At 37.6% G+C, this 25,857-nt stretch overlaps 1 protein-coding gene across 1 annotated transcript; it reads left to right on the forward strand.

The window, feature by feature from the left end:
* Positions 1-388: 388 nt before the first annotated feature.
* ABHD10 (abhydrolase domain containing 10, depalmitoylase) lies at positions 389-22,140 on the forward strand. The gene is made up of 5 exons (XM_037835314.1): positions 389-522; positions 3,161-3,344; positions 9,350-9,461; positions 9,865-10,002; positions 21,500-22,140. Exons 1-5 carry the CDS (start codon positions 408-410, stop codon positions 21,839-21,841), a joined length of 891 nt encoding a protein of 296 aa, XP_037691242.1. The 5' UTR covers positions 389-407; the 3' UTR covers positions 21,842-22,140.
* Positions 22,141-25,857: the final 3,717 nt, after the last annotated feature.

The raw sequence follows: 25,857 nt of genomic DNA on the forward strand, positions 1-25,857 counted from the left end.
GAAACGTTTTCGGTACAAGTTAAAACTGTGGGGTCACACGCACTTTAATGCTTCCGCTCACTCCCTAGTGACTACGGAATGATGAGACGGCTTCCTATCTATGAACGGTCGATACGGTTCAAGTTCGCGCCTCCAGTCCCGGAATAGCTAACAGCCAGCTGAGAATGTAGGCTTCCCGGAGTCACTCAAAACATTCAAAGCCGTCACAGGCAAAAACTCCCTCTGAAAAGAACCAGCAGCAGAACTGCGAAAAGCGTAACAACAGCAACAACGTTCTGCGCATGTGCACTCTCCCCTTGTTGAAAATCGTGGGCCCGACTTCCGCTGGCGGCGCATGCGCAGCCTCTCTGCCAGTGCGGGGAGTACATCGCCGTAGGACGGTATGTTGCGCAGGGGCAGCTGGGAATATGGCGGGTGTGGGTTTAGCTTCTTTGGCAGCTTGGGTCCCTTGGAGGATCTCGGGATGGATGGCCGTCTCCCTCGCTCCCCACTGTGGCCTCCGTGTGCCGCGGTGGCTCCCAGGTCAGTGTCTGAAAGGCGGAATTGGGACTCGTTTTTTCGGAATATTCCGGGTTTCGTCACCCCTGCGCCGTGCGGTTTTAGCGCCCTTTTCAAAAGGGCTTTCCCCGGACTCAGCATCTCATTTCTAGAGCTTTGGATAGTTTGGTGAAAGCTGTGAGAGAAGTTCTCCCGTGCCTCCCGTGGGCAATCGGGGGTTTTATGTTCTACAGTCTACGTGCCCCCTGCATTGAGAGCCAACACTAGGAAAAATTAAGATGCGTTTAATGCGTTTGATTGATTACACTTGCCCTTTTTTGCTTTTTCTGTGTTTTTTGTTTGGGTTCCACGGGGCTTACTGATCTTGACTCGGTTAATAGGGTTAGACCTGCCTCCCTTGATTTGTGGGGACTTAAAATTATGAGGCACGTTGTTTGTAAAAGTTTAGACGCTCTCACAAGCCTGATTTCCAAGTTTGTTTTCTCAGTGAGAGAACCATAATCCTTACTCTACGAAAGAAACTAGAATTTGAACCAAAAACCAAAGCCCCTGGATATTTCTTTCATCTTGCGTTTGATTTCTCCCACCTCCCTATGTATCTTGTATTCCCTTCTGAATTATGTCCTTTTATTTTTTGGCTTTGGATATTGTTCACAGCCTTGCCACATAGCTCTTAGATAGATGGTGTTTGGAGTGGGAATTAATGTCATTGGCGCTACCCTTTGAGTTAAAAATTTTTAATATGCATAATCAATTTAACGAACATTTAATTGTGCATAACCAAAAGGCATGCTGTATGTAAGTACCTCTGGCAAAATATAGTATGACAGTTCATTAACTAGAGTACCCTACTCTTTCAAATATTTAGCAAACATACATTGAACACTTACTTATGCACTGGGCTTTGGGCTAATCTTTATGATACAGTGATATTTTCTGGACCTAATGTTAAGAACCTGACCATTTATAACTCACTAAGATGACATAAATTGTAACTCTCTCAGGGAAGATTCCTGTTTTTGGAGGTAATATCTGGAAGAGGATAAGAAAAATTTTTGAGTGCTGAGCTAGGGAAATTAATAGAAAATGAACATTTTGGCTGATAAAAATCTGCTGACCTACATATGTAATGCATGCAACATAACTGGCCCCTCCTAAAATGTTTTAAATTTGGCATATTTCTCTATGTTGAAACTTTGAAACAATCTTACATGTAAAGAGATAGCTTAAGGCCTGCAACTAAGTTTAAAAAGTCAACATCTCAAATCCAAATGGGGAAAACTTTAGCAGCTTGCATAGAAGGAAGTAAGTTTTCATTAATGACAAGAAAGTGGAGGAAGGCTTCATTTAATATAAAAAAAGAGATGACTTGGTCCAGAAAACACTGTAAAGAAGTATGCAAACCTAATGTCTTTGGCTGGGAAGAGATGGGATTATAAATTATTTTTTGTTTTTTAAATATCTTTATACTTTTTTTTTAAGAGCACGTATTACGGGTTTCTAGGGAAACAGAACAAACAAGATATCTGTAAATATGAGATTTTACAAAGTGTCTCACGCAACTGTGGGGATGTACAAGTCCAAAATCTGTAGAGTAGGCTGCAACTCTGATGAAGGCCTTCAATGAACTCCCCAGGAGAGGCTGGCTGGCTGAAGAAGAGAAATTCCGTAGGGTAGGCTACAAGCTGGCACTCTGATGAGGGTCTTCAATGAATTCCCCGGGAGAGGTTGGCTGGTTGTAGAAGAAGTACAAGTTCTCTCTCTTCTAGTTAGGCCAGTGCTTGCTTGACCAGACAACTGGGCACCATCACCTGGCGAAGTTGATACATGAACCTAACCATCACAGAGCAAGTATTGATTTTTTAGTAAGGGGGAAAACTTTCAAAACAATGGAATGGAGTACCTTGTAAGGTTCATCAGTTGTACTGTTGTGCTTAAATTATACTGAGATCTGTGTATACCATTCACAGAATGCCAAACCAACAAATAAAACATAGTAATTGCAGAATTCTTTGAGAAATCATTTTCCAAAATAATACTATTATATTTTGTCCAAGGCTACATGTAGAGAAACTACTCATTGAGCTCGCCTCAGCTGATAAAGAATTATGACTACCTTACCCTGGCCCATGATTGTAGGTAAGGTGGGGTGGGAGTGGCTAATAAAAGGGGCATAGCACCTCCCCCTTTTAAACAGTTTCCCAAAGGCAGACTAAGCCTGTTTCTGCTCCCCCTACCCCAAAAATAAAGTAGAGGTTGCAAAACTGCCCAGACATTAAAAAATCTTAAGAAGATGGCAAAAATCTCAGATAGAGGATTGAAACTAGGGTAGGTAAATCTGAATGTTGATCAGTACTATTTAGAATTGATGAAATAGCAGTAACCAGAAAATATTTTTGACAAGTCTCTGTCTTTTGTTGCCTGAAAATTTCCATTTCATGGTGTATTTTGGAAGAATCATGGTTCGACTTGGCTCAGGGATGGTTCTTTTTACCTGATGTAAAACAAGATCATATGCACAGACTTTTGACTTTAATATACTTTAATATACTATTAAATGGAGTTTTGGAGTCTATTCAATGAGTTAAGCAAGTTAAGATTGAAAATATTTATTTTCTGTGTATTTGCACACTACAGTTTATGTTTTGTATACTTTGTTTAGCTTGCAGACAGAAGACATCGCTTTCTTTCCTTAGTCGACCAGACCTTCCAAACCTGGCTTACAAGCGCCTAAAAGGCAAAAATCCAGGAGTTATCTTCATCCCTGGCTATCTGTCTCATATGAATGGTACAAAAGCCTTGGCTGTTGAGGAATTTTGCAAATCTCTAGGTCACGCCTTTATAAGGTAGGAACAACACGTTTCAGAGAAAATATTGCTACCATATAGCATAACAATGGGAAATTATTTCTGTTCTAATCAATTTAATTAAATGCTGGGATTTTTATAGATTATTTTAATGGTCTGTGAAATTTCAAGTTGCAATTTGATGTTATGGTAAAAGCACTGATTTAGATCCAGCTAAGTGGAATTTGTAGTAATGTAAATAAAATCTAGATTGTGATGCTTCTTTGTTTTAAAACAAAAGGTCTTTGTGTCACTCTGGCAGTGCTTGCATGAAAGGACATGTTTCATCTTCTTAAGAGAACTGGTGTTAACTAAGCTCATTTGCTGCAATAACCTACAGGACGACAAACAGATATACTACTACTAGTTGACTTTCTTGTAATCTTTTGTAATTATATTGTGGCTTTCCATAAGGGATTTCAGGATTTTTTAATTGATACTTTATTACCTTGGTTCTAAAATATGTATTTAAAAGTAATATATATATATATTTAAAAGTATTGTAAATTTAGTACTGTATAATACACGTTTCCACTGAGTTTGCTCTTTCACTCCTGTAATCTGAATATGTATAAGCATGAATATGAATATATGGTGCATAACTAAAGTTTGATTTCACAATTACTAGTTTTTCATGCTGATAATTATTTTAGTTAAATAATTTGGTTACATTATTATTGGGTTTGTTTACCTATAACAGTCATTTATCTAGTATCTAATTTGCCAGAAGAGATGGTATGATTTAGTAGAAAGAACACTGGCTGGATTTCAAGAAACATGAGTTCTAGAATGATTTCTAGCAGTCACTGCAACAAGGCAAGTCAACTAATAAATGCTGGACCTAATTTCTTCATCTTTAAAAGTAGGAGATTGAACTAAAGATAATTTCTGAATTTTTTTCTAGCACTAACATTGTAAAAATCCATTCATCTAAATTTTTGGAATAGTTTTCACTAACAGTCACTCAGTCATTCTAGAAAATACAGCTACTTATAAAACTTTCAGAGTTTATCTTTTCAATATATCAGCAGAAAATATATTACTTATGGATTTAATCTTATTTCTTTCATCAAATTGTGAATTATTTCATTTTGATACTTAGAACTCTTTTAAAATCTCTTGTGACTTAACTGTTATTCTGAAGATTGGAATATTTTCTATAAGTAGACTTTCTAGCATTATACCGCTGTGAAATATACAAGGAATTATAAAACATGGTCCTTGCCCTTGAGGATCCTTCAGTCAGATTGGGGGAATACAAGAGAAAATGCTTATAAGAAATTAGGTGAACTACTCACAAAAAGTGATTAAATGCTAACAGAGCATGAAAGAAATAAAACTGGGAATTGAAGTAAATAGAAAAGTGAATAGAAAAGACTTCACCAGGGAACATTGAAGTATAGATAGGATTTCGGTAAAAGGTAAGAGCCATCTAGGAAGCGAAATAGCCTGAGCAAATTATATCAGAAATATTGCCATCATTCTCCTTTTATGTCTGTGAGAGAATTTGAATAAATAAATTGCTATTTTAATAGTTCTTGAATTTAAATTAAGACTAAGAGTTACAACTAGTTTCCTGTCTCCCTATAAGACATAATTTGGGTTTTCTGCATTTTGTGTATGTTCTGGTTTGCTAAAGGTGCTGGAATGCAATATACCAGAAATGGATTGGCTTTTATAAAGGGACCTTATTAGGTTGCAAATTTACAGTTCTGAGGCCATGAAAGTGTCCAAACTCAGGCATCAACAAGAGGATACCTTCACTGAAGAAAGGCCGATAGTGTCCAGGATACCTCTGTCAGTTGGGGAGGCACGTGGCTGGCGTTTGCTGATCCTTTGCTCCTGGGTTGCGTTGCTTTCAGCTTTTGATGCCAGTGGCTTTCTCTTTAAGCAAACGTGGGTTCTCATTTAGCTTGTCTGGCGCAAACTCTACTTCCTCTCTTAGCTTATGTCTTTCTGCCTGCATCTTCAAACATCTGGGTCTGTGTCGGCTCTGAGCTCTCTCTCCCTATGCTCACTTAAGGATTCCAATAAACTAATTAAGACCCATCTTGAATGGGTGGGGTCACACCTCCATGGAAATATCTAATCAAAAGATCCCACCCACAGTACGTCATCCCCCTTAAGAGTGGATTAAAAGAACACAGATTCAGAGTCGGTAGCTGCACGTTGCTTTCTGGTAGAGAAGTGGGTTGGTGGCCGTGGCCTCTGGGCTGGGATGAACTGTGCTCCTGTTGGAGGCAGGGGAGCCGAGCCAGAGCAGTGGTAGCAGCTGGACTGACAATTGCAGCTGCAGGATTTGCAGGCCATTAAGTTTTGCAAGCCATGAAGCACGTGGAACCTCAAGTAAAACAAGTTTTTCAAAGTCTTCCAAAATCTGCCTTCAGTGGTGGCTGTTACAGAGGTGGGTTTGAGCCCAAAATGACAAAATGGGAAGCAGCATTGTCGCAGCCCATGAGGGCCATGCCAGTCCAGAGGCCAAAGAAGACAACGAGCATTTTCTGATACATGAACTTTCATTCAGGGCTTACTTACAGGGTGAGAAGTCGTAGAGAGAGAATGACAGCTCTCTCAGTCCAGGCAGGCATCGCATTCACAGGGAAGACCACCAAGCAATGCAAAGAGGACAGAAAGCCTTTTATAAGGGTTTAAGACAAAGGCCTTGCTAAAGGTGGGGGGAGCATAGATGCGGGAACAGGTCACTCTGACCTGAGAGGCCCTGCAGGAAGGACTAGAATAACACTTGAACAATTACATTTTGCTCTTTTTGTGAGACTAAGAGCCTCTCACTTCCTCCCTGCCTCCCATCAAGTTACATGTTAAGGTCAATTTACCCTTTTTCTCTTTACTGGCTTAGAAAGACAATGGGTTAAAAATTTAGCTGCCTAGGTCATGCAGACTGCTGTGCACCAAACATCTGCAGGCCTGTTTTGCTCAGGCCACGGGTTGCCAAAACCATTAATACTAGGTGTAAGCCCAACTGCCAATAAAGGGAAAATAAGAGATGCTCATCAACGAATTATGCTCTTAAATCACCCAGACAATCTCCTTATTTAGCAGCCAAAATCAGTGAAGCTAAAGATTTGCCAGAAGGTCAAGCTAAAAAATGAAGTAAATGTATGATGAAAATTTTAAGTTCATGTTAGTTTATATATATGATTACCAACTTTTTATAATAAAATGCCTCAAAGCTATAATTCTAAAGAAAAAAAAAAAAAAAAAGAACATAATAGATTCAGACCAGACCAGCACAGGGTGCATGTCAAATACATTGTCTTTTTAAAGGAATTTCATTTAATCATGATGAAATGATAATGTGTGGATGTACCATAAGTGATCCTGTATTAGGATGCAGTTTAAGTTTATAAACCACACATTTACGTGTACCTTTGTAAAGTATAGCCCTTCACTACAAATTTCTAATTTGATCAGGTTCTTTTTATTTGGTCTTGTCAAACTTCATTGCAAGCTAATCACTAGCCATTGCATTTTAGCTCTTCATAAGAGATTTTATCTTTTATCTGTATATTCTCTAGTATCTCAATTTACTTTTGTTGTGATTTTGGCTGTAAAATTTAAATCTCGAATGAGGAAATGTTTCATTGGCTATATGAACATGGTTTCTTAATGTTCTGTCACCATGCCTAAAATCAGATTGAGTCAGAACTCAGGGATATAACAAATGGTTTTAGGGACTGTAGTCTTTCATAATTCTGTTTATATAGTTTTTAATTCTAGATTTGGGATTATGTCCTAAAGTATTGAGGCTGCCAGGACAAAAGTTGTGTTACTATGTTTAAAAGTCAAAAGGTGCTGAATATGTTTGAATTATCTTTTTTTCTGTTGTTACAAGGTTCAGCAAGAATGAGCAATATTTTTCACTTGCAGTCTGTTAGATAAATGTTTATATTTTCCTTTGTGAAGGGACCCTAGAAGTATTTTGTATCCTCACCATGTATTTGGAAGACAACTGTGAAAATGCAGTAAGTAGCAATAAGCAGTTCCCCACAGAGAGGGACAAAAGGAGAATTAGGTGATGTCTTTCTCCCCTCTTCTACTTCTTTTCTGTCTTCTGCATACCCTGGATTGAAGGGAAACAGTAACTGTGATTTAGAACTGCAACAGCTGCCTTGTCCTACTTCCAAGGATCCAAAATCTTTTAACTTAAAATCTAAAGGAAATTTTAATTTCTTCTCCCTTTCCGTAATTTATAAATCCCTTGTCTTTAAGAAAATATACATATGCTATATATCCCGTATGTATTTTTTCATATACCCTAAAAATACTAGCAGTTATTATTTTTCACAAGATTTTAAGAATCAGAAAAACAAGAAAGCTTTGTTATTTGAATAAAGTAATTATTTTTGCTTTTACCTTCACATTTTATTCATTTGGTAGTTATTCTTATCTGCAGTGTGTGAGAGATATCCTGCCTGGCCATTACGAAGAGTTCAGAGACAAAAATAAAAGAGTGGTATTTCCCCTCAGGATCTTAGTCTCATAGGGACAGTGAGATAACACAAACACGTACACACAAATGTTTTAGAAAGCAGGATATAATAAATTGCTAGTGACTGATAAAAAATAAAGTTCTGTAGAAGTTTCACAAGAGAGATATTTTTCAACTTGTCTGGGAAACCTTTCCACCAAAAGAGGGTAATTTGAACTAGGCTCTGAGAGCAGATATTAGTAATGAAGGTGATGGAAGATTTTCCAGGAGAAGGAAACTGTATGAAGAATGAAATAGACATGAGTTGATAGAACATTGTTTAGAAACAGCAAGTCAGTCTGTTTGACTAAAGCAGTAATTTCCTCGGATGAATTATTAAAAATCAATTTGAGTTGACCAGAATATAATGGTCTAAAAAACTAAAGCACTAAGTTTTTATGCTGTGGATGACAGGAAGCAACTGAAGGTAATGCCATATCAAAATAACGTTTAAGAAAAACCCTGACAGGTGTAAAGTAGATCAGTTCAGTGATAGAAAAGAGTCATAGAGACCAATTAGGAGCTACTGTGATAGCCTAGGTTTAAATGACAAAGACCTGCACCAAGATACTGACCTGATGATGAATTTTATCCCTGACTCCTCTTTGCCTTCTATGAATTCAGTAAATGTATACTAAGCACTTACCATGCACAAGCTACTGATCTAGGCACTGGGAACGCAGTGGTGAACAAGACAAAGTCTCCACACACATGAACTTCCATACTAGCATGGGAAATAGACCACAAATGAATAATGAACTCTCTTTTTTAATGTCAAATGGCAATAGTACTAGAAGAAAATAAAGGAAGGTAATGAAATAGAGAATGATGGAAGAAGCACAATTTTAGATTGACTGGTTAGGGAAGGCCTGTTTTATGATGGAACATTTGAGCCAAAGGCCTGAATGAAGTGATGGAGCAACCAAGTGAATTTCTGAAGGTAGAGTATTCCAAGCACAGAGAAAAGCTGATGTAAAAGTCTTGTGGTAGGAATGTGGGTAGTATATTCCATTAGTTTCAAGAAAGAAAGTGAGGATTCAGTTGGGTGAGGGTGAGAAAACAGTAAGAAATGAGATCAGAAGAGGTAGTGAGAGGTCTGAGCATAAGGACTTTGAATTTTATTCTTAAGATTAGGGAAAGCCTTTGGAGGTTTGTGCAAGATAGGATTTTTATTTTAAAAGGATCACACTATGGATCCTTCATGTGAAAGGATCAGACTACAAGGGTGGAAAATGGAAATAGGGAGACTTGTTAGGAGACTTGGAGTAGTCCAGCTGAGATGATGGTGATTCGGACCACTCTGGTAGCAGTAGGTAGGTAGCAGGCTGGTAGCAGTAGATTGCATATAGGAAATATTTGAAGATTGAGCCAACAGAGTTTGCTGAAATATGTATCAACTGTGATATTTTAATATATTTTAGGTATTGTTAATAATAAGAAATGTCTTCCTTAAAAATCAGAGAAGCAAATGTTTAGATAGGTATCTCAATAAAATACATTTTTCCTGCTTTTTCAGGTTTGATTACTCAGGAGTTGGAAGTTCAGATGGTAACTTAAAAGAATGCACAATAGGGAAATGGAGAAAAGATGTTCTTTCTATAATTGATGACTTAGCTGAAGGACCACAGGTGACTATTTTTGTTATATGATGTTAAATATTTGATTATAACCTCATGATATTTGAGCTGTTTCTTTAGATGTGAGAATGTATTTAATATTTTTAATTAAAAAAATCAATTTTGATATTTGATTTAAAATGTTCTTTCATTTTGCTTTCTAATAAAATGTAAGTATTTTATTTTTCACTTTACAAATCATATTTTTTATAATTTACACTTTATCACAGGCCTACTACTTTAGCAAAAAGTGATCATAATTTAACCCTACTTTGTGCCAAATATTAGAAGTCTGAGGGAGCAATATGCATATAAAAGAAAAAAATGTAAATAAATTTTGATTAAATTATTCATTCCTCCTTATGGATAAGAAAAAGAAATTCCTTTTTAAAACAATGCATATTTTTATTTTTAGATACTAGTTGGATCTAGCCTAGGTGGTTGGCTTATGCTTCATGCTGCAATTGCCCGGCCAGAAAAAGTTGTTGCTCTTGTTGGTGTAGCTACAGCTGCAGATTATCTGGTGACACAGTTTAATCAGCTTTCTGTTGAGGTAAGTCTCAAGTCGCCCCTGCAACTTCAATGTGTACCTCCTCTTACTCTTCTGCTTCCTCTCTATTTGAGTATTTGTTCATGTCATCTGTCCTTGGACCTCTTGTGCTGGCCCATCTTGTGTCTTAGCTGCTTTTCTGTCCATTATCTGTTGCTCTCTTGCCTAAGATTTCATTTCCTTCGTGCTCCCTTCAAATCATTCTGCCAAATATTTGGGCCATATTAGTGAAATCATAATTTTAAATTTCTTTTTTTTTTTTTTTTTTCCCTATGTATGAAATTTTTTTTTTTAATCATCTTTTTATTGAGATATATTCACATACCACGCAGTCATACAAAACAAATTGTACTTTCGATTGTTTACAGTACCATTACATAGTTGTACATTCATCACCTAAATCAATCCCTGACACCTTCATTAGCACACACACAAAAATAACAAGAATAATAATTAGAGTGAAAAAGAGCAATTGAAGTAAAAAAGAACACTGGGTACCTTTGTCTGTTTGTTTGCTTCCCCTACTTTTCTACACATCCATCCATAAACTAGACAAAGTGGAGTTTGGTCCTTATGGCATTCCCAATCCCACTGTCACCCCTCATAAGCTACATTTTTATACAACTGTCTTCGAGATTCATGGGTTCTGGGTTGTAGTTTAATAGTTTCAGGTATCCACCACCAGCTACCCCAATTCTTTAGAACCTAAAAAAGGTTGTCTAAAGTGTGCGTAAGAGTGCCCACCAGAGTGATCTCTCGGCTCGTTTTGGAATCTCTCTGCCACTGAAGCTTATTTCATTTCCTTTCACATCCCCCTTTTGGTCAAGAAGATGTTCTCCATCCCACGATGCCGGGTCTACATTCCTCCCCGGGAGTCATATTCCACGTTGCCAGGGAGATTCACTTCCCTGGGTGTCTGATCCCACGTAGGGGGGAGGGCAGTGATTTCACCTTTCAAGTTGGCTTAGCCAGAGAGAGAGGGCCACATCTGAGCAACAAAGAGGCATTCAGGAGGAGACTCTTAGGCACAAATACAGGGAGGCCTAGCCTCTCCTTTGCAGCAACCGTCTTCCCAAGGGTAAAACTTATGGTAGAGGGCTCAACCCATCAAACCACCAGTCCCCTATGTCTGTGGTCATGTTAGCAACCATGGAGGTGGGGTAGGCGAATACCCCTGCATTCTCCACAGGCTCCTCAAGGGGGCACTACATCTTTTTTTTTTTTTTTTCCTTGTTTGTCTTTTTTCTTTTTTTTTTTTTTTTAACTTTCCCTTCTTTTTTAAATCAACTGTATGAAAAAAAAAGTTAAAAAGAAAACAAACATACAATAAAACAACATTTCAAAGAGACCATAACAAGGGAGTAAGAAAAAGACAACTAACCTAAGATAACTGCTTAACTTCCAACATGTTCCTACTTTACCCCAAGAAAGTTACATAATATAGCAACATTTCAGTGAACTTGTTCCTACTACATCCATCAGAAATTAACAGACCATAGTCATTTCTGGGCATCCCCAGAACGTTAAATAGCTTATCTGTTCTTCTTGGATTATTGTTCCCCCTTCCTTAATTGCTCTCTACTGCTAGTTCCCCTACATTCTACATTATAAACCATTTGTTTTACATTTTTCAAAGTTCACATTAGTGGTAGCATATAATATTTGTCTTTTTGTGCCTGGCTTATTTCGCTCAGCATTATGTCTTCAAGGTTCATCCATGTTGTCATATGTTTCACCAGATTGTTCCTTCTTACTGCCGCGTAGTATTCCATCGTGTGTATATACCACATTTTATTTATCCACTCATCTGTTGAAGGACATTTGCGTTGTTTCCATCTCTTGGCAATTGTGAATAATGCTGCTATGAACATTGGCGTGAAGATATCTGTTCGTGTCACTGCTTTCCGATCTTCCGGGTATATACCGAGAAGTGCAATCGCTGGATCGAATGGTAGCTCTATATCTAGTTTTCTAAGGAACTGCCAGACTGACTTCCAGAGTGGCTGAACCATTATACAGTCCCACCAACAATGAATAAGAGTTCCAATTTCTCCACATCCCCTCCAGCATTTGTAGTTTCCTGTTTGTTTAATGGCAGCCATTCTAACCGGTGTTAGATGGTATCTCATTGTGGTCTTAATTTGCATCTCTCTAATAGCTAGTGAAGCTGAACATTTTTTCATGTGTTTCTTGGCCATTTGTATTTCCTCTTCAGAGAACTGTCTTTTCATATCTTTTGCCCATTTTATAATTGGGCTGTCTGTATTATTGTCATTGAGTTGTAGGATTTCTTTGTATATGCAAGATATCAGTCTTTTGTCAGATACATGGTTTCCAAAAATTTTTTCCCATTGAGTTGGCTGCCTCTTCACCTTTTTGAGAAATTCCTTTGAGGTGCAGAAACTTCTAAGCTTGAGGAGTTCCCATTTATCTATTTTCTCTTTTGTTGCTTGTGCTTTGGGTGTAAAGTCTAGGAAGTGGCCTCCTAATACAAGGTCTTGAAGATGTTTTCCTACATTATCTTCTAGGAGTTTTATGGTACTTTCTTTTATATTGAGATCTTTGGTCCATTTTGAGTTAATTTTTGTGTAGGGGGTGAGGTAGGGGTCCTCTTTCATTCTTTTGGATATGGATATCCAACTCTCCCAGCCCCATTTGTTGAAAAGACCATTATGGCTCAGTTCGGTGACTTTGGGGGCCTTATCAAAGATCAGTCGGCCATAGATCTGAGGGTCTATCTCTGAATTCTCAATTCGATTCCATTGATCTATATGTCTATCTTTGTGCCAGTACCATGCTGTTTTGGCAACTGTGGCTTTATAATAAGCTTCAAAGTCAGGGAGTGTAAGTCCTCCCACTTCGTTTTTCTTTTTTAGAGTGTCTTTAGCAATTCGAGGCATCTTCCCTTTCCAAATAAATTTGATAACTAGCTTTTCCAAGTCTGCAAAGTAGGTTGTTGGAATTTTGATTGGGATTGCATTGAATCTGTAGATGAATTTGGGTAGAATTGACATCTTAATGACATTTAGCCTTCCTATCCATGAACATGGAATATTTTTCCATCTTTTAAGGTCCCCTTCTATTTCTTTTAGTAGAGTTATGTAGTTTTCTTTGTATAGGTCTTTTACATCTTTGGTTAAGTTTATTCCTAGGTACTTGATTTTTTTAGTTGCTATTGAAAATGGTATCTTTTTCTTGAGTGTCTCTTCAGTTTGTTCATTTCTAGCATATAGAAACATTACTGACTTCTGTGCATTAATCTTGTATCCTGCTACTTTGCTAAATTTGTTTATTAGCTCTAGTAGGTGTATCGTCGATTTCTCAGGGTTTTCTAGATATAAGATCATATCATCTGCAAACAATGACAGTTTTACTTCTTCTTTTCCAATTTGGATGCCTTTTATTTCTTTGTCTTGCCGGATTGCCCTGGCTAGCACTTCCAGCACAATGTTGAATAACAGTGGTGACAGCGGGCATCCTTGTCTTGTTCCTGATCTTAGAGGGAAGGCTTTCAGTCTCTCACCATGGAGTACTATGCTGGCTGTGGGTTTTTCATATATGCTCTTTATCATGTTGAGGAAGTTTCCTTCAATTCCTACCTTTTGAAGTGTTTTTATCAAAAAGGGATGTTGGATTTTGTCAAATGCTTTTTCAGCATCTATTGAGATGATCAATTGATTTTTCCCTTTCGAGTTTTTAATGTGTTGTAATACATTGATTGTTTTTCTTATGTTGAACCATCCTTGCATGCCTGGAATGAACCCCGCTTGGTCATGGTGTATGATTTTTTTAATGTGTCTTTGGATTTGATTTGCAAGTATTTTGTTGAGGATTTTTGCATCTATATTCATTAGGGAGATTGGCCGGTAGTTTTCCTTTTTTGTAGCATCTTTGCCTGGTTTTGGTATTAGATTGATGTTAGCTTCATAAAATGAGTTAGGTAGTGTTCCATTTTTTTCAATGTTTTGAAAGAGTTTGAGTAAGATTGGTGTCAGTTCTTTCTGGAAAGTTTGGTAGAATTCCCCTGTGAAGCCATCTGGCCCTGGGCATTTATTTGTGGGAAGATTTTTGATGACTGATTGGATCTCTTTGCTTGTGATGGGTTGGTTGAGGTCTTCTATTTCTTCTCTGGTCAGTCTAGGTTGTTCATATGTTTCCAGGAAATTGTCCATTTCTTCTACATTATCCAGTTTGTTGCCATACAGTTGTTCATAATATCCTCTTATAATTTTTTTAATTTCTTCAGGATCTGCAGTTATGTTACCTTTTTCATTCATTATTTTGTTTATATGGGTCTTCTCTCTTTTTGATTTTGTCAGTCTAGCTAGGGGCTTGTCAATCTTGTTGATCTTCTCAAAGAACCAACTTTTGGTGATATTTATCCTTTCTATTGTTTTTTTGTTCTCTATGTCATTTATTTCTGCTTTAATCCTTGTTATTTCTTTTCTTGTACTTGGTTTAGGATTGGTTTGCTGTTCATTTTCTAGCTTCTTCAGTTGATCCATTAGTTCTTTGATTTTGGCTCTTTCTTCCTTTTTAATATATGCGTTTAGTGCTATAAATTTCCCCCTTAGCACTGCTTTTGCTGCATCCCATAGGTTTTGGTATGTTGTGTTCTCATTTTCATTCGTCTCTATATATTTAGCAATTTCTCTTGCTATTTCTTCTTTAACCCACTGATTGTTTAGGAGTGTGTTGTTTAACCTCCAGGTATTTGTGAATTTTCTAAGTCTCTGATGGTTATTGACTTCTAATTGTATTCCATTGTGGTCAGAGAATGTGCTTTGAATAATTTCAATCTTTTTAAATTTATTGAGGCTTGTTTTATGTCCCAGCATATGATCTATTCTGGAGAAAGTTCCGTGAGCACTAGAAAAGTATGTGTATCCTGGTGATTTGGGATGTAATGTCCTGTAGATGTCTGTTAAATCTAATTCATTTATCAGATTGTTTAGGTTTTCAATTTCCTTATTGGTCTTCTGTCTGGTTGATCTATCTATAGGAGAGAGTGATGTGTTGAAGTCTCCCACAATTATTGTGGAAACATCAATTGCTTCCTTTAGTTTTGCCAATGTTTCTCTCATGTATTTTGTGGCACCTTGATTGGGTGCATAGACATTTACGATTGTTATTTCTTCTTGCTGAATTGCCCCTTTTATTAGTATGTAGTGGCCTTCTTTGTCTCTCAAAACATCCCTGCATTTGAAGTCTATTTTATCTGAGATTAATATTGCTACACCTGCTTTCTTTTGGCTGTAGCTTGCATGAAATATTTTTTTCCATCCTTTCACTTTCAGTTTCTTTGTGTCCCTGTGTCTAAGATGAGTCTCTTGTATGCAACATATTGATGGTTCATTTTTTTTGATCCATTCTGCGAATCTATATCTTTTAATTGGGGAGTTTAATCCATTTACATTCAACGTTAAAACCGTGAAGGCATTTCTTGAATCGGCCATCTTATCCTTTGGATTATGTTTGCCATATTTTTCCCTCTCTCTGTTAATATCCTTTATTGTACCCATACCGAATCTCTTTAGTACTGAACCTTTCTCCAGGTCTCTCTGTCCTGTCTTTGTTTCTCTGTCTGTAGGGCCCCCTTTAGTATCTCCAGTAGGGCAGGTCTCTTGTTAGCAAATTCTCTCAGCATTTCTTTGTCTGTGAAAAATTTAAGCTCTCCCTCAAATTTGAAGGAGAGCTTTGCTGGATAAAGTATTCTTGGCTGGAAATTCCTCTCACTCAGAATTTTAAATATATCGTGCCACTGCCTTCTTGCCTCCATGGTGGCTGCTGAGTAGTCACTACTTAGTCTTATGCTGTTTCCTTTGTATGTGGTGAATTGCTTTTCTCTTGCTGCTTTCAGAACTTGCTCCTTCTCTTCTGTGTTTGACAGTGTGATCAGTATATGTCTCGGAGTGGGTTTTTTTGGATTTATTCTATTTGGAGTTCGCTGAGCATTTATGATTTGTGTATTTATGTTGTTTAGAAGATTTGGGAAGTTTTCCCCAACAATTTCTTTGAATACTCTTCCTAGACCTTTACCCTTTTCTTCCCCTTCTGGGACACCAATGAGTCTTATATTCGGACGTTTCATATTATCTATCATATCCCTGAGGTCCATTTCGAGTTTTTCAATTTTTTTCCCCATTCTTTCTTTTATGCTTTCATTTTCCATTCTGTCATCTTCCAGGTCACTGATTCGTTGTTCAATTTCCTCTAGTCTTGTACTATGAGTGTCCAGAATCTTTTTAATTTGGTCAACAGTTTCTTTAATTTCCATAAGATCATCCATTTTTTTATTTAGTCTTGCAATGTCTTCTTTATGCTCTTCTAGGGTCTTCTTGATTTCCTTCATATCCCGTACTATGGTCTCATTGTTCATCTTTAGTTCTTTGAGTAGCTGCTCTAGGTGGTGTGTCTCTTCTGGTCTTTTGATTTGGGTGCTTGGGCTTGGGTTATCCATATCGTCTGGTTTTTTCATATGCTTTATAATTTTCTGTTGTTTTTGGCCTCGTGGCATTTGCTGACCTTGATAGGGTTCTTTTAGGGTTTGTAGACCAGTTGAAGTCCTTATCTCTAATTTATCAGATCTACAGCTTCGTGGAGTACACTTTCTCTAACTAACCAGCAGGTGGCGTCCACGAGCCACCTGTTCTCCACAAGCCAGATCTCCCCTGCTTAGCCTTTTTGGTGAGTGGGGGAGTGAGTCTTGTGGGGCCCAATTGGTGTACCAAGCTTGCGTGTGTAGTTGGTGTTGCCTGCCCTGTATGTGGGGCATGTTTCTGGGCAGTCGGGGAGGGGGGGGTGGCCCTAACAATCAAATCTCCCTGATGATCCTAGAGTTTTAAAGCTGCTGCAATAGTCTAATCCTTCAGTTCAGTCCTGCCACAGTTTGTCTCTGCCACTGACCCACAAGTCTTTGGTATTGGCGTATGGCTCCTGAGACTTGCAAGTGGGCCCCTCTTCCAGGCTGTGCACCCCGGGTCCTCTGTTGAGGGATGACTGTGCTATGTCGCAGGTGAGTGCCGTCCCCCCAGGGCAGTTCTGGGCTGCTGGGCTGTGTTGGGAGGCTCCCAGTCTGCTCAAATGATGGCTGAATGGGGCTCTGTTAATTCACACTGCTCCCCCTTCCCAGCTCTGGGACATTCAGCTGAGGTTGCAGGGAAGGCTAATGTCCACGCCCAGTTTTGTGGTGTGTGCCTGTTATTTGAAGCACTTCCGTCACACTGGGTTGTCTGGGGCAGCTCTGGGCTATGGGGCTGGCGATGGGCAGGAGTGTTTCCTGTCCACCAGGATGGTGGCTGTGAGCGGACACCCCCCTTTTCTTGGGAAGTTGTGTTGTTTAGTGAATTTTCTCAGCCACTGGAATATTGCCTTTTGTCTCAGAGCTCTCTTAGTTCTGCTCTTGACTTGACGTGCCCAAATTTCAATTCTTTGAAGCTTTCTGTATTGAGCTTCTTAGAGTAATTGTTTTAGAAAAAGCAAAAAGGATTTTAAAAAAAAAAAAAAAAAAAGGGCCCTCCTCAGAGATCTAATGGGTTATTGAAATGCTAATAGACAAAGCAACCAGGGCCATTAAGGAAAGGTGCACAGGGCAGAGAGATCAGCTTTGCTTCGGGATTTGCATATGCGCCTCAAGGCCTGATCTCCGCCCTTCCCCTTTCTGTGTTCACCAGAACTCGAAAAATCCTCTGTTTTTATTTTGGAGTTTTTCGTGTTGTTTTTTTTCTATGCCTGTCTCCTCTCTGCTGGGCTGGCTGCTCTCAGAGTCTCTGGTGTCTGCTCTCAGTCTATCTATGGTTGGAGTTTGAATCAGTAGAATGAGTTTCCGATAAGAGCAGCCACTGCAATTCTCCCTTCTCCTTCCCGGAGCTGACAGCCCCTCCTCCCCCGGGACTGAGCCTGGCAGGGAGGGGCGCGGGTCCCCTGGGCGCAAAAACTTACAGATTTCGCTGATCTCAGCAGTTCCACGTTTTCATGAGTGTTGTATGAAGTATGCCCAAAGACAGATTGCTCTGTGGTGTCCAGTCCACGCAGTTCCTGGCTTTTTACCTACTTTCCTGGAGGAGTAACTAAAACATACAGCTCACCAGTCTGCCATCTTGCCCCGCCTCTCTAAATTTCTTTTTAACAACACTTTCCTTATTAATCAAATTTACTTACTTGGCTCACACACTGGGATCTCTTTTTGTACCTCTTACTCTATTTTGTGGTAGGTGGGCAACAGTACCTGTTATGACTGTGTTAGACTTAGCTAATTAATTATGAAACTTTTTTTTTTAGCCTGAAAGCAGCCTCAGATTGTCTCTCAGCACTGCTCTCTAGGCAGACACTAACAGTCAATCAGAGTTAGCAGATAGGAGATGAGATTTGTCATTGCTGGCTTCCATACTTACTTGGCATTCCTTTTCTACTCCTGGCTTGTTAGCAATGCAAATTCTTGAGCTTCACCCAAGACCTAAGTCATTAACTAGAGGTGTAGCCCAGCAATCTGTGTTTTAACAAGTCCCCAGGTGAATTTTGAAAACCACTGATGTAAAGAGTGGAGGAGGAAAAGAAAAGAAGAAAAAAGCATATGTAGTGTTGAATAATGGAATGTCACTGACTTATGCCTTAAGTTTTTGCATTGATATCAGTGGCATATATCATCCGTTGTAAGTTTATTCTTAGTTCACATTGTTCTGCCCAGCTCCTTAAGAAATGGCATTGTCTGCATAGTCATATCCCTCATAGTTATTTCCTATCAGGGCCAAAATTGCAAAGTTGCTCTTTCTTGCACTTATCTCCTATTTCTGAATTCTTTTCATTTTCTTGGTTGTTTTTCATATATAGTTGCTTAGTGTCCTCATGCTGCTAACTTTTGTACCATAGCATCTATGTGCTTCCAAACCTGGAACTCCTTACTCCATCTTCTAGTTCAATAATACCTAGCTGCAGTGCTTCTTGTAGGAAGTTATCTCAAGGATGTGGCAGATTTGAAAGGAGTTGATTAAATAAATTTGGTTATTGGTAAATGACATGATTTATGTACATTATATCGTGTGTATCCACATCGCTCAGAGTAAAAATATAGCTATACCTTAACTGACTGAGAAGATCTTTGTCTTTCAAATCATAGCACATCTTTGCTAATCTTAAATGAGATATGCAAGCAGTTTACAAAAGCATGTTGATCCCCGGTGGACTTAGAAGCATGTGTAAGGAAAGAACAGGAACACTAGGACCACTGTTACTTCTTCCCCCAGAAACCAGCTAGCCTTAACAATGTCAGGGGAGCAGAAGGCAGGTGGAAGGGGGTGGTGGGGAGGTTCACTATCTTTTATGGTCCTGAGTTTGTGAAGACCCAGCATTTCTCTTTGTGCCTAGGAACTTGACTCTTAATTGGCTCTAATCATTATATTCTCCTTTGGCCACTAGAGGGCCTCAGACAGGATGCCCAGCTGTTTGGAATCTAAGCTGATCAAGCGCTTTGCCTTGAGATAGTTTCCTCTTGGGTGAATACTGTACTCTTCTTTGGGTAGTGCTGTTTTTGCTATTTCTGAACTTTTCATTTTGAGGGTTGGGGACAGCCCCATTTTTAAAATGAAGTTTCTTCCTCAAATAGACAGTCATTCAATTCAATGGCCGACAATAGTGCTAGTTGGGGTAGTGCCTAAAGTGCGGCAGTTATCAATTCAGTATCTCAGCAGTTAGCATAGCTCCCATTTAAGCTAATAACCAGTGAAACTAAGTTCCAATTACTGAAAAATACACAAATTCAGGAACAATGTTGAGTAGTTTGAGGATAACATAATACTATTTTTGCTTTAAATATTTGGTTCAGGCATTTTCAATGCAGAGAGTCCTATGATATTAATATAATCATCATTTTATAGTTTTTTAGAATTTTGTTAATTTCAGATGACTTAGGGATAGATATATAGGAGTAGAACTTTCAGATAAAGAGATTTTTGACTGAATCAAACCCTTTTGGAATTTTAAAAAATACTTAATATTAAAATGGCTACATATTTGTTTTTTTTAATTCTTATTTTCCTTTGTAATGAATTAACAGTTTAAACTTGGAAAAATCGTAGTATTTTAATTGAAATTTTAAGTTTGAAAGATTTCAGATGTGTCATATAGGGCTTTTCCTTGCTTGAGTTTTTCCCTTTATCTTTTGTAAAATGTCCACCTGGTTTTCTAGTCAGAAATGTCCTTCATGTAAGGTGGTTGCAACAGCCTTAAAGCTATTCACATCATGATTTACTAGTTCAAATTCTGGTCTTTCCAAAGAACATACAATATCCACACAAACCTTTATATTCAAAGATGTTCATGAAAGTATCCATCAGTGTGAGAATGGTTAAACTAATTATTTTAAATCAATTACAGTAGACTATTATGCAGCCTTTAACACCTTTTGTTAGAATTTTTAAAAACACATAACTATGTCCTAAATGAATAAAGTGGCATAGAACATTGTATATGAATGTGTATTAGATATGTATTTTACATATTACATATATAAGAATCAAACATGACATGCATAGAAAAATACTATAAGGAAATAGCTACCATGTTAATGGTAGTTATAGCCAAGAGGTAGGATTATATGATTTATTTCTTTTTAGACTTTTTTGTATTTCCCATATTTTCTATGAGTATGTGCTACTACTTTTAATTAGAGAAATTATTTAATTTAAGACAAATAAATCATAATCTAAAAAATAGAAATTCTTCAAGAATGAAAGGATAACTGATATTTCATCTTAAGGAAATAAGTGTAGAAAGGATGCCATTGTTCTGTTTTCAGGAAGTATTTGAAAGACTCTGTCATTCAAAACAATACCAAAATCTTTTTCTCATTCCACAGGACTTTGGAAGGTAAAAACTATAATTTTTCATACATTCAGTCTTACATTTCATGACCATATGTAGGTATGATTGTCCCACAATTCACTGAATAATTTTTCATTTTTAGTTCAGTGCTGATTCTTTCCTTTCTTCCCTGATGCCATTCACATTTTAGCTACTTATAGGCACTTTAGTTTTATAATTTTGAAATTAATCAACTTTTAACTATAAGCTTTGATTTTATATAAATATGAATGCTACCTGGACTGATTTTAAGAAATTACTGTAATTTTTCCCTTCCTTCATTTTCTCTTTCATTTGGGGTAAAGCAATACCTGCTCTAAATGTTTGATGATAAAGTTAGCTAAATCTACATTTAACTCCTAGACACAGCAATTACTAGCTTTGAATTTTGAGCATATTTAACCTCTCTAAATCTTAATTTCCTCTTTTGTAAAAATAGAATAGTAAGAGAGTTATTATAAGGATCTTATGAAATAATACATATAAAGTTCCTTGCATATAGTAAGTATTCAAGGATTGATAATTATTTCATTTTTATCATCTCTTTCCTCTTTCTCAAGGACTACTTTTCTTAGATGATTTAAGACTATTGCAGGTGTTATGTTGCATAAAAACTTTTATTTTCCTCATTTTTTCCCCATAGGTAAAAAAGGAAGTAGAGATGAAAGGCGAGTGGTTAATGCCATCAAAATACGCTGAAGAAGGAGCTTATCACATCCAGTACAGTTTCATTAAAGAAGCTGAGCATCACTGCTTGTTACATAGCCCTATTCCTGTGAACTGCCCTGTGAGATTGCTCCATGGCATGAAGGATGACATTGTCCCTTGGCATACATCCATACATGTTGCTGACCGAGTAATCAGCACAGATGTTGATGTCATCCTTCGAAAACATAGCGATCACCGAATGAAAGAAAAAGCGGACATTCAACTTCTTGTTTACACTATTGATGACTTAATTGATAAGCTTTCAACATTAGTTTGAATTGTGTCATGGCATAAAGGTATACTTCATTGTGTAGTTGACTAGAATCACATTTTTAGTTCCTCTGTAGACTGATACATCCCAAAGATTGAGAGAGAAAAAATGAAAAGCCCTGATACGTTAGAAGGTTTTTTCCTCTTACCTCTACTTTGTAAATATCATAGGAGTATTTACTTAATGATGTATTTGCACAAATGGTACAAATTGTGAAGAAAGTACCAGCTGCTGTTTGGAAAATTTTCTCCTTCCTTCAATCCTTGATTTTTTTTCATTAAAATGTGTCCTATTTTTTAAGTCAAGAGATGCTTACCTTTCTTGTGCTTATGCCAAATGCCAGCTCTTAAGCATATTCTTCTACTTAGAATTATTCAAGAAACCTTGAACAATTTTTTTTTTTGGTACCATTATATATGGAGATTTGTAAGATTATTACTTCTGATTTAAAAAAGCAACTCACAAAATATAGCGTTTATTGAAATAAATGTGCAATGATTAGAGAATGTTTGAAGCATAATAAAGTTAAAAAAATAAGGGTGTTACTTTATATAAATTATACACTGCGTGTTTCATTTGACTTAATTAAGGCTTTACTCTTCAAAGGCTCAAAACCTTATGTTGTTATAAAGGAAATACATTATTTCTATATTTTGGCTTATTTGTTTTATGTATTTAAATGAGGGAATTTCATCATAATGATGTAGCATTTTCATATTCTGATTGGTAAAACTAAAGAGCAAATTGATCGTTACATATTATTGCCTACCCACAAAAAAAATCCCTTTTTCATGAATATATGCCTTAAGTACACGTAGCCAAATGATTGCTACCTAAATCAGAGGGCTTTCTGAAGTATAGAATCAGTCAGGAAATATGAAATGACAATGTATAAATATGGATGTATTTTTTTAATAACTAAAATGAATTTGTGCAGTAGCCAGCCTTGATATTACAGAATTGGTGTTTTTTAACTATTAATTTTGGCTGGAATTTGTTTAGCTTGCTTAGGTTATTCTGTTAAAGTAAAACTTTTATTAAGTTGAAAACATGACTCATATATATAAAAGGAGCACGTGTCAAAGATTTATTTCATTAATGAGGGAAATAGCATGATGACAAACCTGGTTCAAAGGAGAATTTAAGAAACTGAGCATTTATTGGCATTGAAGAAAGAATGTTGGGATAAAATTGCTGGGTAAGACACTGTGAGAAAAGAGCTGACAGCAGTCCTGACTACTATCCTTGGAAAGGCCTTAAAAGGTTGGCCCTTGGCAAGCATCTTGGAACTTGGATTTCTGGAGGGTTCCACCATCCCCAGAAGAGTGTCTCATTGTTTCATTGTGCCTGTTTATGCAAACAATATAGTTTATGCTGACCACCTCCTTTCTTTCTGGAGTCTGGAATTTTGGTATGTAACAATTAAAACATAACATAAAAAACCCTGGGTGCCGCATGTCTAACCAGCTTCCCCGGGAGACAACATTTCAGTCATCCTATGTGATTCCACTAGAATAGGATTCTTGGAAGCTTCTACCTGGTTTCCCCACACTTTACCCCATGCACCTTTTTCCTTTGCTGATTTTCTTTGTTTCCTTTTGCCGTAATAAGCCATAGCCATGAGTCCAACTATATGCAGAAATCTGTGAGTCCTAGCAAATCATCAAACCTAGGAGTGGTCGTGGGGACCCCAACATGGATACGAAACTAGTTAATGTCTTTATAGAGCAATAAAACTAAAAACTTTGGAGTTATCTTTTATACTGAACAAAAATTTTTGACAAACTAAAAATATATGAATCATCTGTGTGCAACACAGTGCCTGGTGCTTGAGTGGGTTGATAAGAGAATGGCAGGGTGGTTGTTACTTCATTCAAAAAATGCAAGGATCTACTCTGGCCAGACCCTGCTAGGTTTGAGGAGAGAAGAGGAAAGGGCCTCTGGCCATGAGAGTTTTCTGGGGTTAAACATGGTAATATGATTAGAGATTTGTAATGCTTATGTAGAGGCAGTAGTATAGCATAGCACTTAAAGGCAGAGACCCTGGAGCTTGATTTTGAATCATGGCTCACCACGTACTAGCTCTGTGACTGAGGAATTTACTTAACCTCCCTAAGCCTCACTTTCCTCATCTGTAAAATGACATAAACCTGCATAAAAGGGTGTAAAGGACTAAATAGGTTAAGAAGCAACACATTTTGAGAAATGTCTGACACATAGGAGGCACTACCATTACGTACAGAACACAGTCAAGTGAGAGACTAATGACACACATAATCTGGGAAGTAGGCAGGAAGGTGGAGGCAAGGAAGAGGATAGGGATTCTAGAGTTTACCTGGATTTGACCTTTGTAACCTCAGGATCCAAACTGGAATGTGAGTGTTACGGTGTCCTTTCAATGATCAGTAGTTTCCGTTTGTTTTTTTAAAAGAGGGACCTTCACAATCTAGAGACAGGAGAAACTGTTTAAAATTTCATGTAGAGGTTAACATCACAAATTCCAAAGGAGCTGAGTTTGAATCAGTGAGATGTAGTGTATTCTAGTACATTAATTTTTTCCATGTTTTTCCCCAGGCTTTTTGTTTTTTCCTAAAACAACTCCATGCCATGTGTTCTGTGACATGGAAAATACTTGAACGGCAAGCAGCTCCTGAATGCCTCACCCTCTGGAACTCCTGGCTTATTTGAAGAACTTGACACCTCTAAAAATCTCAATATGGGCAACAGAAAGGGATAAGGCAAATGCCAATGGAAAGAATGGCTAAGTGGGGCCACATAATATATTTTGCTTTTGCTGCATCAGTTGAGACTTAGAGGCATTTCCAGACTCAAACCTAACAATATGCTCTTCTTTGAACAACAGATAGAAAGATCAGTGTGGAGGAAAGGAGGAAAAGAGCTCTGGGCAAAACTGAGTTTTATAAAGCATGGAGATACAGAACAAGGAAACATTACATGTAACCATTCCCAGAACAGTCCCCCAGATGGAAATGTCAAATTTCCATTAGATTTGGAACTGTTAAAACGCAAACACAAAATCCTAAAGAACTCATTCTGGTGGAGGGGAGAAGGTGGGTGGAATTTAAATATAATACCTTTTTAAGAGCTGCTTTAAATACAGGTCTGAAGTAACAGTTTAGAAATATAATCATGTATTACGTATAATTTGGTTTGTTGAAAAATTTGACACTGTGGCATATTTTAGAGAATATACCTAGAAAAATCAGACAATTTATTTAATCAAAAGTATCTTTAGAGGAAAATATCCTGTCCTTTTTGGCTCCCCCTCCTCCTGGGCTTTCAGGTTTTTGCTGCTAGCTGAAGCATTTCCTGACTCATTCTCATCTCTTTTTGCAGGAAGTTGCTGGATTCTCTGTGCTCTTAGAGCACTCTGTCCATGTCTCTTTCTTAGACTTTCCTGATTTGAGATTCTCATTTGATAGACCAGCCTCTCTCTCTCTCTCTCTCTCTCTCAAAGGACCTTTGAAGTCAGAAACTTTGTTTTAACATTTTTTTATCCCCAGACCTCTCTGTGCATGCTTCATCACACTCCTTTACTGGCTCCTCATCCTGACCCACCTGGTAATGTTAATAATCCCTTGAGTTCTGAGCTTGGCACTCTTCTTGTGCTACTTACTCATTCTCTTTGAGCAACCTCATCCATGTTCATGGTTTTAACTATTACCTACATGCAGACAGTTCTCATGTATATTTCTCCAATCTGGATTTCTCTTTTGAGCTCCAGACCCATAAAATCAACTGCCTAATGAACTACAGTGGACTGTGGGTATCTGAAATGCAGGAAGCCCCAAACTTACTATCTTTCCCCATAAATGTACTTCCTTGCCTATGTGTCTTCTTAATATAAATGGTGCCAGCATTATAAAAGTCAAGTTCAGGAGTTTCAGACCATCTTCTTTTCCTTCATTCAAATTAGATCTGATGGCTCTCTTTCCCTATGAAAAATTCCACACTCTTGCTTGATATAAGCCCAGTGGTAAGGCTGATAAGTGTTTAACAAC

The sequence above is a fragment of the Choloepus didactylus genome, chromosome 1 (genome assembly GCF_015220235.1).
Source record: "Choloepus didactylus isolate mChoDid1 chromosome 1, mChoDid1.pri, whole genome shotgun sequence".
In the NCBI taxonomy this organism is placed as follows: domain Eukaryota; kingdom Metazoa; phylum Chordata; class Mammalia; order Pilosa; family Megalonychidae; genus Choloepus; species Choloepus didactylus.